The 15,366-nt window shown below is 53.0% G+C and overlaps 1 protein-coding gene across 1 annotated transcript in view; it reads left to right on the forward strand.

Moving 5' to 3' along the window:
* CDH22 (cadherin 22) overlaps positions 1-15,366 on the forward strand; it is a 76,097-nt gene that overhangs the window by 28,253 nt on the left and 32,478 nt on the right. The window contains exons 3-4 of the mRNA XM_064391051.1: positions 919-1,213; positions 10,497-10,616. Coding sequence (XP_064247121.1) covers positions 919-1,213; positions 10,497-10,616 — 415 coding nt within the window. The remainder of the gene's footprint in view (positions 1-918; positions 1,214-10,496; positions 10,617-15,366) is intronic.

Below are 15,366 nucleotides of genomic sequence, written 5' to 3' on the forward strand. Positions count from 1 at the left end.
TTGTCCCAATTAATGCCCATGCTGCTCTCTGTCAAGATGCATTCTGCCTGTCCAGTTACTGTTAATAGATTTCTCATAAGTGGCTGGATTGTAAAAACCTCATAACTCAGTTTAATGCCACCAATAAAATTATCTCTGGACGTCTGGCCTGGATTCCAGTCAGCTCTTGGTCCATGGGGAACTGCTGTTTACCCTTTCTTCTCCTAATTCCAAACATTGTCTTAATTAAAAAATGAAGCAGCAGAGATTGCCTGCAAAGGCATCTTCCTCAGGGTCTGTTTTTAGTCCTGAACATGAGCCGATTTGTCACACTCTTTTGCAGATTTTGTCCGGGTGGGGCTCTGGGCATGATGGTGGGATGTTGTGACCCCTGTTACCCTGCAACACAAACCCAGCACAGGGCTGCAACAAGTGTGTGAGCTCTTCAGCAGGGAGACTTGTCAGCAGCAGCTGCCCAGATCATGGAGGGTGGCTGTGGCTGAGGCAAAGCAGGTGGATGAGGATGGACTTTGGGCAATTGGTTGTGTAGAAGGAGAGGGATGCTGATGGTGAGGTACCTGTGCAGCTTAGGAGAGGTGATCCCATGCTGCCAGAGTCCTGGTTCCTTGCCCATAGGGAAGCCTCTTTCTGTGGACTGCAGTTGAGTTGTCCTTTGCCTTTTCATCATCTCATAACCCCTTATTAAAGGGGTTTGTCCCTTGGTTTGTACTGGGGGTGGGCACTGGCAGAATCTGTAATCTGCACAGCTGTAAAGGCAGGCCTGAAATTCCAGTTTATTGGGCCTTCCTTCATGCACAGGAGTTGTCTGGTGGTGCTCCCTGTGACTGTCCAGTCCAACAAGAGCAGAGGGGACCATGGGCTAGGGTTGGGTACAAACATCCCCAGCCTGCTCCCACCCTCTCCCTCTTTCCCTGGCAGATCCACTCGGACTCGGATGAGGGAGACGGCTCCATCAAGTACACCATCTCCGGGGAGGGCGCGGGGACCATCTTCCTCATCGACGAGATCACAGGTGACATCCACGCCACCGAGCGCCTGGACCGGGAGCAGAAAACCTTCTACACGCTGCGGGCGCAGGCGCGGGACCGGCAGACAGACCAGCTGCTGGAGCCCGAGTCAGAGTTCATCATCAAGGTGCAGGACATCAACGACAGCGAGCCACGCTTCCTGGAGGGGCCCTACATCGGCAGCGTGGCGGAGCTGTCCCCCGTCGGTAGGTCTGCTGTGGGCTGGGGAAGCTGCACCTCTCCCCCGTCAAACCTTGAGCCTGCTGTACCCCGCAAAAACCACTTGCAAATCTCAGGGATTGCAGAGCTAGGGAGCCAAAAGGGAAAAATAAATAAGGTGGCTTAAGAAAAACAAGTGGATAAATCCTCTGAGCTGATTGCCAGCCTTTGGCTGAGCGCTCAGTCTCAGCCCTAAGCCGTGCTCTGGGGACGGGTCGTGGTGGTGCCAGCTGCCTGCTGTGCATTGACTCTGGCTTTGCACAGCCCCCTCCCTCATAAATGCTGGGTGGTTGGACTAAACCCTCACAAATCAAGGGGCTCACATCTGCCTGTGGTTCAGATTGGTCTGAGTGGTGCTTCTCCCCCAGCTCAGGCCATCCTCTGTGTGCTGCTGTGCTGCTCTTCTGAGCCCCAGGGCTGCTCAAGCATCATCCCGTTGAGTGTCCCCATGCAGAACTGCCAGGCCCTTCTCAGCTGCATGTGCCCTTCTCTGAGGGGCCAGGCCTTGTTGGCTGAGACTGGGGAATTCATGTCCCTGTGACAGAAGTGTGGCTGCTGAGCACAGCTGGAGTCCAGGAGAATAGCTGTGCTGCACTGCCTGGAGCCACAGCGTTCCCTGAGCACCCTGGGCTCTCTGCTACCCCCATAGCAGGCTGTGTGTCAGCATGTGCTGCAAGCAGGAGCTGTAAATCACTGTTTCCAAAGGCTGTGTCCAGGTAGCAGACAGCTTGTGAAAGGCTGACATCGAAGATCAGGCAGGACCCCAAGGTCTCAGCAAGGGCTGAGTCAGCACAGGGGGCAGTAACAGGGCAGGACTGAGAGAGCCCCCAGGGCAGGGGCAGCACCAGGGGCTTGAGAGGCCAGCTCAGGAGAACTGCCAGCTCAGGGGAAGCACCAGCTCCTGCTGTAGGAAGGTCTGGCTGCAGAGGCATCCTGGCAGCAGAGGGCAGGGGATGGTGCTCAGGTGTGCACTGCCTCAGGACAGAGCTCCAGCTCTCCATGGTTCATGTGCAGCGTGCTGCAAGGCTGGTGCATGGCCTCCAGCAGGTACAGATGTGCAGGAATTGCACCAGAGAAGCTGCTGCTGCTTGGATTCTATTCATGTATGGAGAAAAAAAAATCTCCTGAGGCATCCCAAGCTCTCCCTCTGCTTCCAGTTACCTGTGCAAATCCTTCCCTTAGTCAGAGAGTGACCCCTTGAACTACAGCTGGGTGCTCCTGGAGAAATTAAAGACAGCATGTGGGCACCAAAGCAAGAAGCATCCTGTTCCCAAGGGGAAGAAAGAAATTAAATTAATCTAATTTGCTTGAACAACATTTTAAAAAGCAAGGAATTCTCGACTCTGGGTATTAGACAAGGATCCCAGTTCTTTGAAAATCACTAACAATTATGGAGCTGCCTGATCAGACTGATGTGAACAAGACATATCAAAGGAGACAGTTTCTATGCGAAATTGGAGATCAGAGGGAGAAAGAAACACGGTTTCACAACATGAAAGAAGGCGATTCCTGCAAATTAAAATACTCGGAAGTTAAAAGTGAAGAGAAGTGCTGTGAACGGCGTGGGCTGCATTTCCCAGCTGTGTGCTTAGAGAGGGGAGCTGGAGCCAAGAGCCTGTTCTGCTTTCCAGGCTACCTGCCTGGCACAGCCTCAGAGCCTGCTGCAGTGTGACTGTCCTGGGCAGTGCACTGGCTCTTCCAGAGCAGCCTTGCCCTGGAGACAGCCCAGGGAGGGCCTCACACCTCATCTTCCCATGGTGCTGCTGCCTGGGCCCCAGCGGTGTGAGCACAGAGCTGGAGGGACCCTCAGGCTGCTGCTGCTGCAAGTCCCAGCTCCCTCCCACCTCTCCCTCAGCTTACCAGTGCTTTGCCCAGGAACAGGCAGCACAAAGGACGAGATGGACACAGCCTGTGAAAGCATAAACAGGCAAGGCTGGCAAGGAGCTTTCTGCTCAAGCCTCCCAGGTTCAGCAGCTGGGAGGTAGATGGGGCTGGTCGTGGACCTGGTGTGAGATGTTCAGCTCCAGATGCTGTAGGAAGGGCTGAGGATGCAGGAGGTAGGAAGCTGCTGGGCCAGGGAGGTGAAGTTCAGGGTGTTCTTGTGGAAAGAGACCTGCCAGGCCCTTCCTGTGTGGGAGTGCTCCTTTTGTGGCATCAAGGCTGGGTGTGCTCATGGCTTTGTTGTGGTTGGTATTGGTTATTGATATTTGCTGTCTCTGAGCTGGACAGAGCATGTCCCCTGGAACTGTGGGGTATTTCCATGAGAGTGACTGGGGAGTATGCCTTGCTGCCTTCCTGAGTGTGGATGGAGGTGATCCCAGCTTGGTGTTGGCCAAGCAGGGGAACAAAGGCTGGAAAACTTAGGTTGGCTATTAGTGTATCAAGTTCAAAGCCTGGGGACCTGCTGGTGGCCATGCCTGCTCTCAGCACCACTTGGATTCAGTAAAAAGAAGGGTGACTGGGTGACTGGGATGGGGCCACTCCAAGGGCAGGGCTGCTGTCCAGCTTGGAGCTGCAGGGAGCTGCTCATTCCCTGTCTCTGCTGCTCTGAAGACTTTGCTCTGCATCCCAGCCTGAAGAGTTAAGGGTGACCCCTTCTTCCTCCTCTCATGGTCTTGCCTTCCCAGACCTCGCTGGGGTTTGTGCTTGGGTGGTTTTTGTTCTCACTCAAGGCAGCTCTCAGCTGCACTCTCCATTCCCTGCCAAAAGCAGAGTCCCAGCTCCCAGAGGTGGGTGCCTTCCTGGGGCGTGAAGAGGAATAAACCAAATACAGTCAGATCCGCTCTGTGACAGCAGGAGCAGATCAAAGGACATTATTTGCATAATGAAGGAGTACTAATTGGGAGGGAAAGTCATTTGATTTCCTAGTGTCTAAGAGGGAATAACAAATGAGAGAAGTGCACAAACTCTCAGAGTAACTGGGAGTGCTCTGCAGCACAGCTGCCCTTGCTCTGTGCTGGGGCCAGGGCAGTGTGTTTGTATGTGCTGCCTGAGACTCTGAGACTGAGGTGGACTAAAGCCTTCTTTGTTCCAGGATCTTGCCTTGGCAGTGGTCAAAGTGCGTTCTTAGGAAGGAGGAATATCACACACAGGACATGTGATGCTCCTCTTAATATTCTCCCAGCCAGCATCTGTTTTCAGCTTGGAAATTTCTTTGGCTGTGGGTGGTTTCTGGGGGTTTAGTCAGCTTTAGTATCTGTCTTCCATGAACTCATCCAGACTCATTGTAAACCTCTGCAAAGGGAAGAGAAAAAGGATTGCTGTTGTTATCTGATGGATCAATAGTGGCAGATGCAGGATGGTCAGGAGGATAAGGGATTTGTAAAGGGCAGAGGTGGTGCCTGCAGCTAGCCCCAGCCTCTGAGCCAGGCTGGAGAAGTCATTGTTTTCTACACAGGGATATGCTGCACTTGGAAGAAGCATATCCAAAATGAAAGCTGACCCAATAGCTTTATCTGGCCTCCCTTGGCACAGCAGAACCAGCTGCAAAACCAGCAACTGGCTTTTCTGGAGAAACCTGGTCTGGGCTGGGGCATCAGGAGCATCCTGCTGTGGGAGGTTTGCAGCCTGGCAGGGAGGGCAGCTGGGTCTGTACAGGGTGGAGAGGTCCCTGCTCAGCCCCCAGAGGGAGCTGGGCTGGAAGCAATGCCCTGGAGTCACCCAGGCTGAGGAAGGCAGGGGCTCCTGGGGAGTGTTTTCACTGACTGCCCTGTGCCCACTGCGTGCATACCAAGGAGCAGTGTGTGTGCAGGATGGGGCCTGAGCTGCAAATCCTGTTTACAGCTTCACTGCTGTCCTCACCTCAGGGAGAGGCTGCTGGTCAAGAGCTTGCAGGCTACTCTGTGCTGGCATCCCAGGCTCAGCCTCTGTGGATAGCCCTGGGTGGATCTCTCCAAAACATCAGAGCTGAGCAGAATCCAGCACCAAAGAGAGAGACCTGCAGCTTCAGGAGAATGTAGGATGGGACCCAGCCAGCTGCCTTGGAACTGCAGGAGCTTCACCTTGTTACAGGAGGTGCTAAAATTAGCTGTGTTTTGGGCTCCTTTCCTGATCTCCCTGGGGTCTGCTTAACAGCTGTGTGCTGCACTCAGGCATGAGCCCAAATCCAGCACACGGTGCCTCCTGTTAGACAACTCTGTTGGTTGCACAGGGTGGGTGTTGCAGCCCAGAGCTCACTTGTGGGGTCCTTGAGGAGCAGGCAGGGCCTGGAGTGAGGACATGCCAGGAAAGGCACATGGTTCCATCAGAGCATCACTCCTCCCTTGGTGCATTTCACTCTCATTTCTCTGTGTAGCACCATGTACAGATTAGAGGCGATTTGGCTGTACAGACAGAAACTTGGGGTCAAGCCCTGACTCCAGCACAAAGCTGGCTGAATGCAGAAGTGATTATTGTGAAAAGAAATTGTTTAATCTCCATGCTGGAAGCAGAGAAAAACACTTTGTTTACCATACAGCCAGAACACTTGCAGGCAATCGGATTTCCTCCCCCCGCTAGAAAGTGCAGAAGTCACTTGTGTGTATCTGGAGCTGCTGGGAGCTGGGGCTTCCCTGTCTGTTTGTCCTTGGTGAGAGGAGTCCTCCCCATTCTGCGCTGTGCTCTAGGTCACAGGACAGGCTCCACACCCTGCCCTGCCCATGTGAGGACCTCATCCAGGCTGCCTTTGGCAGCCCCCCAGGGAACCTGAGCCTCTCCATGGGGTGCTGTGGTTTCCTCCCCATGACACCAGGCTTACCTGCTCCGTGCCAGGGGCTGGGGTGCTTTGTGCAGTGCCTTTCTCTGGCCAGACACCCCAAAAGTTTCACAGTAGCACACTGGAGCAATTGCACCCCGCCAGGTTACTGCCCTGGGGCTTGTCCTGCGGGGTGAGAGGGCTGTGCAGTGAATCTCCTCTGGGCCTGGCTTCCTACCAAGTCAGGATGTTCACAAGATTGCAAGAAACTCACTTCTGCTCCAGTAATTTTTAAGCTACTCTAGTTCTTTTTTTTTCAGAATGTGTCTAGGGTGCATCAGCCACTGCAGGTGTTTGGGGCCAGAGAAAAGCTGTAAATTGCATTGTTTATAAACTCCCACCTGCCTCCTGCCCCATGGCACCCAGGCACCTGGGATGAGAGTGCTGCACACTGGCATCAGGCCAGGGAATGTGGCTTTGCATGACACAGCACTCCTTGCAGGGTCCCTGGTGCTCTGCAGGGCTGAAGTGCCTGAGTGCTGTCCTGGAGCTGGCCAGATCCACACAGAAATAGCTCTCAGTGTGGCCAGAAAGTGTCCCTGGTCTCTGCCTGAGCTGAAGGTGGCAATTGAGCCCCAGAGCTGGTCTGGAGAGCATCTGGAGGCTCCTGGTTTCACCACAGAGGGGTGACAGTCAGGTTTAGCAAGTGCTGGTTTATCCTGCTGCTCATTTGCCTGTTTGCCTGCCCAGAGCCTGGCTGTACTTCTGTCCCTGGGGAAGTGACAGGTCCCAGCCACTTGCTTGTGGATTCAGTGCAGGGCCTCTCTGCTCGTGGATGTGTTTGGAGTTTGCCTGTCAACATTTCTTTTAGCTGAACGTGTTTGGAGTGAGTGGCATAGCAAGTGGCCTGGAGCTCTCAGCTTTCTTCATGCAGGGTTGCTGGGATTGGCCCCAGAGGCTCTGGGTCCCGTGGGAAGGCAGTCACAGATGCCAGGACAGGCCTGCATTGGCATTCCAGAGGTGCCCATCCATCCCACCCAGGGCACTGGGCTGAGCTGCTGTGCCCTGCCAGCCCTGGGGACACTCAGCATGGCAGGGTGGCTGTGGGGGCTGAGCTGTGCCCTCAGGGGAAGGGACCCTGCAGGGACACAGCTCCTGCATGCCACAGCTGTGGGGCACCACGGGCACCTCTGGGTGTGGGCAGCCCCTGCCTGCCCTGCTGACCCTGCTCACAGCAGAGGGATGCTGCTGGCAGGGCTCAGGGCTGGCTGCTGGCCCTGGCAGCTCTCCAGGATGGCTCAGGGAGTGGAATGGGGACAGCCCAAGCAGGGCCCGTGGGGACAGAGGATGGCTGGCAGCCACAGTCAGCTAGGCTGAGGGAAGTGCTGCTCTGGAAGTGAGGGTCTTGCTCCCCCTTCCTTCTGGAGGAAGTCAGGGTTTGTTTGATCTGCTGTGCCAGACCTCACCTTTGCAGAGGAGGAATAAGAGATGGATTCTGACCATTCTGTTAATTTTTATGTAAAATTGTTGGTTCTCTCTGATCTGTGGAGTGAGCTTGTCGGGGGAGGAACCAAGGTCTTCTCTCGTTTTACATGTCTAATTATCTCTCTGGATATGGGCTCAGGCTTCTTGGTTATGGGAGGCGGGTGATAGAGTACATGATGGATGTTTAGATTTTATTTAGTGTATCTTTTATGGCTAAAGTATGTGCCAGAAAACTAAATAAAAGCTGTACATTCTGTACTTGCTGTGGGCAGTGCTGTGCTTGGAGAGCAGGGACTAATATTGGAGCAGGGTGGGAGCCAGGCAAAGCTTGTCTCTGCAGGAAGGGGGGACCAGGTTAAGCTGAAATGGAAAACCACTGCTCTTCACATGGAAACAGAATGGGAGGGAGGCGTGGGACAGGCATAAATGGAGGTTAGGGGAGGATGCTGGAATGTTAAACTAGTAAATTCCTGATACCCTTTAGGTGACCTTGAGCAAGGGTCTTTACAGACAAGAAGTCAAGGCACAAAGTGGGGTCAGTGTTCCCTACCTGGCTGATGTTGCTCTTTTGTTAATGAGATGCTGTGAAGGCAGGTGAGGAAGGGCAGAGCCTTCATCACCTCTGGCATTGCTGGCTGCAGCCCAAGGGCACTGTGCCCCATCTCTGCCTCTGAGTGAAGGTGTCTTGCTGCAATGCTCCTTGTGCTGCTTGGTTTGCCTTGCCCTAGAGCAGAAAACTCTGTCCCAAACATGGGGTTCACCCCTGGGACCTGGAGCTGGATCTGCTGCCCTGTTGCTCCAGTTCTTGGGAGTGCCCAGCAGCTGTGGGCCAGGAGCTTTCAGTGCTGGCACAGGAAGCCTGAGAGCAGCAGCCTACCTCACCTGTCCAAGGCACGGCTTGGGATGGTGACACAGACCGTGCTCTGCGTGGGCACAGCTCCTGGCACCTCTTCAGACTCTGCAGTTTGGCAGCATCCAGATAAATACTGGACCACAGGGAGTACAGCTGTGTCTGACAGGGATGGGTTAGGAGGTGAGTTATGCAGTTGAATGAATGTATCTTGAAATGCAGAGTCTGGTGCAAATGTTCAGTGGCCAGCCTGCCTCTCATGATCCCTGGTTTGGGATGACTGCACAGAGGGCTGCAACAGGAGGCTGTGGTGTGGTCCTTGAGGCACCTGCTCTGTCTGCAAATGTGCAATCCTGACACAGGGTATACAGGGCAGGGCAAGGAGGTGAACTGATGGGCTTGGGTCCCTGTGGGTGAGGTTGGAATCTCCTAACCCTCAGCAGGAACAAGTGGTTCTTGGAGTGAGGGATGTTTGTGCAGTCAGCAGGCTGTGCCTGTGCTGCAGGTGCAGGTGTGGGTGCTGCTGTGGGCACTGGGCTCTCAGGTGATTGCTGCCAGGCTGTGCCCTCTCTTGTTCCCATGGGCAGGTACTGCTTTCTGTGATTCTCAGACTTTGGCACCTCCAGCATCTCTAGAAGGCTTCTCTGCTGCAGCTGGGAGAAGGATGCTTGGGGACCCTGGTGACATTTCCCTTCTCTGGTCCCTTTTTTTGCTTTCTGATCAGGAGCTTCCCAAGGGAGCATGCCAGGCTGCCCGAGGGAATGTGCAGTGCTGGTGTGGGAGTGATCTGCCTTGGCTCATACCTGCTTGAAGGAGTTGTGTTATGGCAGGGAGAGGAGGAGAAAATGCAGCAATAGTATTTCTTAAACAGTTGTTTGCGAGGCAGAGAGCCAGTGTTGCTGTGGTGTAAAATCTGGACGTGCCTGGCAGGGATGCACCATAACTTCACTGGAGACAGCAAAGCATAAATAAGTTGACTCAAAGTAGCTTGTTGCTGAAGACTGATGAGGGGGATTCTCCTGTTATCAGCAGAGCTGCAGCTCTGAGAAGGCTGCCAGGGAGAATGAAAAGCAACCATGGTAACTGCTCGTTTCCCTCAGTGAACACCCTTTCCAGGAGATCAGAGTGAACTGGACTGGGGGAGCGTGTGCATCCCAGCTGCTCCCAGCAGCACTGCTGTCTGTGCTGCCTCATCTCCTGCCTGAGTCTGGGCAGGGCTGGTGCAGGAAATCCCTGGCTCGCCTGCAGGCTCTGGGCTTGTGGTCTGCTGACAAAGGAGGAGGAAGGCACCAGGGACTGAAGCTCCTCATCTTCCTCTGGATGGTTTCAGCTCCATATCTGCCTCCTGTGACACGGGAACAGAGGCTGCTTTTGTCTGAGTGCTGCCAGTGCTTGACCTCTGGGCAGGGATGCACGGAGTCTGCTGCTGGAGATGAAACAGGGTAGCCTGTCCTCACTGTGCTTTGGTCACACCACCTCCTTTCTCGGGGTGTCTGTAGGTGGGGGTAGGCTTCCCTTCTTTTCTCCCTTCTGTTGTCTCTCTAGATCTCAGTCCCTTTGCTCCTGCCCCCACCCTCATGTCCTGGGTCCTGCTTTTGTTAAATTGAACATGATGTCAAATTAAAGCCATCACAGGGACAGTTGGAGTGAAGTACCCAGTTTAATGAGGCAGCCTTGAAAATCAATAACTTAATTGCAGACATTTGATGGACTTTTATCCAATTTATAGTCCTCCTGCCCTGCTACGTGTAGAGCATGAGGACCTGGTGCTATGTCTGGTTCTGGGCAAGTGAAAGCCTTTCCTCTCCTGGGGCTGCTGTCCCTGTGCAGGTCTGCCTGCTGCAGGGTGGATCAGGCTCCGGCTGGGTGGTCCCTCTGTGGTCTGGAGGTGACCATGTCACTCTGTGCTGACAGGAAGGGCTGGTGTCAGTATGACATCCCCAGCTCCTTCCCAGATGGTCCAGTAGAAAGCTACTGGGAGAAAAGCTCCCAGCTGTTCAGAGCAGTGATCTCCTGGAGAGCAGGTCCTGCTGCAGGATGGCCCAGGATCCTGTCCCTGCTGCCACTCTGCAGCACACCAGAGGCATTTGTGTCTGGAGTCCTGGCTTTCAGGCGTTTGGCAGGAGGTGATGCTGCATTTGCACCCAGCTGTTCTCTTTTCCCTCATCATGTGCAAGCAACCAGTGTTGGGCCCTGCTCTGAGGTCTGTGCCGCTCTTCTAAACTCCTGCCTGACTTTGTTTTCCTCCTTGTCCCTGCTGCAGGCACCTCTGTGATGCAGGTGATGGCCTCTGATGCCGACGACCCCACCTATGGGAGCAGCGCCTGGGTGGTCTACAGCGTGCTGGAGGGGGAGCAGCACTTCACTGTGGACAGCAAAACAGGTGAGCAGCACCCAGCTGGGCTGGGGGTCCTGGCCATGACTGCGACAGCAGATCTGTGCCTCCCTGCTGGCCATTGGTGCTGGATACTGCTGGCAGGGGTGTTGGAGGGGAGGCTCAGCAGCCCTGCTCAGGCTGCTGCCCAGCCCCATGCCCTGCCTGCAGCAGGCAGGATCTGCAGCTGTCTGCCCACAGTGCCTGGTCTGCACCTGCACTGGCCACAGCTCCTCTCTGCCTGGAGCTGGAATGCCCCCACAGGCACATAAAACTTCAGTGGAGAAGGTTTAAATACTACCAAAGGGGCCTTACCAAAGGCTGCATCATTATCACCAGGGCTTTGATTAAAGGTAACACTTTAAATAAAGGATAGGTTTATAAATGTTCTATTAATATTTAATGAAAGAACAGTAGAAGCTGCTCCATTCCTTAATAACTTATAATAGAGCCTGTTGTAAAATGCCTCTGCAATAAATCCCTGGCAGATGATGCTGTGACATACTGGTTAGAGTAGACCATAACCAGGAGATGTTGGGGTATATATTCTCCTTGCCTCCCAGGAGTTTGACTCTCATTACCCTTAATGAGAGCCTCACAAGCTTGCTAAGAAGGGAAGACACTCAAATGCTAATAAGGGATATTTAAGGCACAAAGCATGCAGTAAAGTGCCCATAGTTACGAAAATTTGTCAAAGGACAAGCAGGCCGAGGAGCTGCAGCTTGTCTTGGAAAACTGGACAGCAAAGTCCTCCCCACCCTATTGCTGAACCACAGTGGCATGAACTGAGATCAGCCCCTGGGCTGAAGTACCACATCTCTGTCAGGCTGATCTGATATTTTCTAAGGCTGGAATTTGTTTGGGGATGCTGGTGTAAGGAGAGTGTGAACAAGGTCTGTGTGCCTGAGCCTCTGCACCTGCAAGAAACCCTCCACCTGCTGACAGTGCTCTGGGGCACATGGGGAGGCTGGCCCAGCCCTGGCTCTGCCACCAGCCTGGCTGCTGCTGGAGGAATGCTCAGATTTGGGAGTTTGGGAGCTCCTACACACACCCGACAGCAGCACTGTGGCATGTGCTGGGAAATGCCTTTGTCTGGACTGAGGCTGGTGCACTGGGGAGAGGGCACAAGCAGCAGGTTGGGACTGTACCCACCCCTTGCTCAGGAGCTGTTGCACCTGGGCTGTCTTGTCTCCCAGATTTGCTTTGTTTTATATTGTGTGTGTAGGAACAATAGGCTAAACACTGGAAATTCAGGTGCATTGAGATCCTGTTAATCTGAGACAGCTTTGTGTGAGTGCAAGTCTGGCTGCTGGAATGGAGAGGGACCACTGGGGACAAACTGCACAAGCCAGGACGTGCAGAGGCTCAGCTTCCTGCCACATTAATGCTCTGTATTAAGGCATAAACTAAAATGTGCCCTGTGGGACTGTGGTGAGAATTAATGTCACTCTGGGAATCCAAGCTTCTTGATTCCTTGACTTTTTGTGTCTTAATTCTCAAGCTGGCTGTTTCATACACTGGGGGGTTGATTTACTGTTTTACTTGCTTGTGTTTCACAAGGCAAAATTGCTGACAAGTCTGCAGAAGACTCCAGCCCTTCTTGAGCACATCTGCTTGCAGGATATCTGGCTGCTAACACAGGTGTTGGGGCTGACTCTGGGGGTCTCTGAGCTGCAAATGGCCTGTGGCAGCTGCCTCACCAGCACTGCAGGAGCTGCAGGGCTGCAGCTCTGCCCATCAGCCCCTCAAGCTGTGGCTGCAGCCTGTCCCATGCCCTCTGTCAGCGCTGGCCCATGTGGGAGCAGCAGTGCTGTGGGGGCACAAGGTGTCATCATATCCACCCAAGCACACCCCAACCTGCTCCCACTCTTGTTCTGTCAGAATAAGTCTTTATGCTGCACAGGAGAATCCAAGTCTGATTGCCCGAGGTGGCCCAGCTTCTGCCCTGAGCATAAGATTTAATTATCCATAGCAGCAGCGTAGCTCTCAGAGCCACCATTGTTATTAATGGCCATAAAAAGAACCATAAAAACTTGGCATGTTACATTTCTTATAATATATGATAATGAAGAACAATTTGATTTCCATTTTTGGTTTTGACCTCCTTCTCTGCTGTTTCTTGCAGGTGCATGCATGCATGTGCTGCCTTGCACACCACCTCAGCCCCTGACTCCTTCCAGCACAGGTTCTTTCTTCCCCCCCTTGTCTTGTGCTCTTTTCACACCCTCCTTCATAGCACAGGTGGGGCATGTACAAAAGTGGTTTCCATGCTTAAGTACAGAACATGGACCGTGTGTAGCCCACTTTGTCTCCTGTTCTTGGATGTTTCCAGCTCTAGTGTTCAGCTGGGATTTTGTATTCAATGGACCTTTCACAGGCAAACCCAAACTGTCTGGCTGCTGTGCTGTGCCAAGTCCTGCCACTCAGTAAGCCCTGAGTGCCTGTAGCATCTCAGGTCTTTTTGGAGGGAGACAAGCATTTAAATGGCTCCTGGAATAGTGGGAGCAGCAGGATGGCATTTATGCTGTAGGAAGATTCCAGAATTGAATGATGGTGAGGAGAAAGCACAGCTGATGCACAAGCTTTTCTTTCTTTCATATACAGCAGCCACTCTCATGCTTTGAGATTAGTTTCACAGACTGAAACTTGTGTTGTGTACACCAAATCAGGTTCAAGAACTTCACCTGTGTTTGCTGGAGGTCAAGGCTGGCTTTTTTTTTGTGTGAGTGGGGAGCTTTATATGCATAAGCTTTTGAGGCAAGGTTTTCTTGCCAGCTGTAAGAATATCCCCGTGGCTTGTTGCAAGAGCCTGCAGGCATTAAGCTTTGTAAGCTTTGTGCTGCCTTCCTCGCTCAGACAGGGTGCAGGCAATCTCTGCTCCCTGCAGCAGGTGAGCAGCAGAGCTCGTGCTGTGGCTGCCCTGATCTGCAGAGGAGGCTGTGCTCTCACAGCAAACCAGCACACAGCTCTGCCCTGCTGCTTCCAGCGGGAAACAGCCTCTTGTGCTGCTGTGCTGGGTGTTGGCTCTGGCTGAGAGCACTAATCTGACAGCAGAATCCCCCTCACTGCTGCTGGGCCACGAGCCCAGCTCTCCCAAAGTTGCACAGGGTGGGAGGTTTAGTGGCAGCTCCTGTTCCAGCTCTAGGAATCTCATCCTCACCAAAATTTTTCAAGCTTATTCTTTTCCAATATGGAGATGTGCACCTGAGTGTGGGCACTCTGAGTGCATTTACATAAGAGGAGAAATTTGTGCATTTAAATCCACAGGCTGTGTTTTCATGCTGCTTTATATCACCCTGCATTCTCTGTACCGCTGCAGATTATTCACCTTTATAGGGGCAAATCTCTCTTTTGGCAGGCAGCTGTGCCTGCCTACTCGTGTCTGTTCCTGTGTCCTTTGCAGTGCCCTTTCTTACCCCTGGGCAGTGTGGCTGGAGACACTGCTGCCTGTGGTCCCTTCCACACTGCCTTCCTTGGGAGGGAACCTGAAACTGCTCAACACCCCACAGCCTGCTGCCCCTGTTTCCAGCAGTCTTGCTCATCCCTTTGTGGGGATATTGAGTGCTATAGAGCAACCACAGCATGTAACACCATAGGTTTCATTATGTTTGCTTCCTTAAAAGCCAGCTTGTCAGTTTGGGGCTGTGCATGGGAGCCTGGCTTTTTACCGTAAGGAAGAGGCTGTTCTTCAAATCTGTCACTCTGCTGGATGCAGGGAAAAGGCAGAACTCAGAAGGTATTTGAAATGCAGTCTGGCATTTGTGATGACTTAAACCAGCTCCTGAGTTCTAGAGCCTGTGTCCTGATTTAAAGACTGAGCCATACGGGCTTGGAGCTTTTGATGCCAGGGAGAATGCAGATGCTGACCTGCTGGGATGAAGCTGATGGTTATTTGTGTGCTGATGGTTATTTGTCATCCCTACCTGCCGGCCTTGCTGTGTTTGGAGACAGACCTGCCCTGGTCCTGGGGCAGTAAGGCTGGGCTGGGAGAGGATCTGTGTCTGGGAGCCTGCTGCACACTGAGCTGGGCTGATGAGCTGTTGATCTGTGTGATATGGTGGTGGGAGGCAGAACAAGTTTCTCTGCTGCTCTTGCCAGTTTGTTAAAAATGCTCCTTGGTGCCTGGAAACACAGATGTATCAGCACATGTGTGTGTTCCTGTGTGCCCAGAGGTTGTGCAGGTCTGTGCCCAATCCCTGTCCCTTATCCACCAGAGGTGTCCACAGGCACGGGGGAGTCTGAGTGTAAGGCACAAGAGTCTGCAGAGAAGCCACATCTGTTTAAGGGGATTCCTCTTGTTAGCAAAATTGAACATTAACAGCCCTTTTTTGAGACTGGTACAGGAACTTCAGCTGATTTGGAAGCAAATTGTATGTTTGGTCATCTTGAGGAAATTAGAGTGTATCTACTAATGTGCTGAGGGAATTAATGTTAAGTGATGAGGGACTTAGCTGCTAAAAGAAGGAACAAAGGAAGGGAGAGTGTGCTGGCTCTGCACTGGCATGAGCAAGGCTGATTGCAGCCTGGAACAAGCCCTTGTTAGGTGCTCCATGAACCTCCTGACCCTTTGTGCCTCATACTTCACTCAGAACACCTTTAGCTTCTGCCTCTCAAATTGTGCTGAGCTGAAGGACAGGATGGGGGCTGGAGGGACACTGAAGTGCTGCTTCTTGGAGCCAAGACCTCTTCTGCAAGGGCTGACCTCCTGCAGGATGTGTGCTTCCAGCAGGACTCATGTCTTGGCAGATATATTGCTATT

This window comes from Passer domesticus, chromosome 16, assembly GCF_036417665.1.
Source record: "Passer domesticus isolate bPasDom1 chromosome 16, bPasDom1.hap1, whole genome shotgun sequence".
NCBI lineage: Eukaryota > Metazoa > Chordata > Aves > Passeriformes > Passeridae > Passer > Passer domesticus.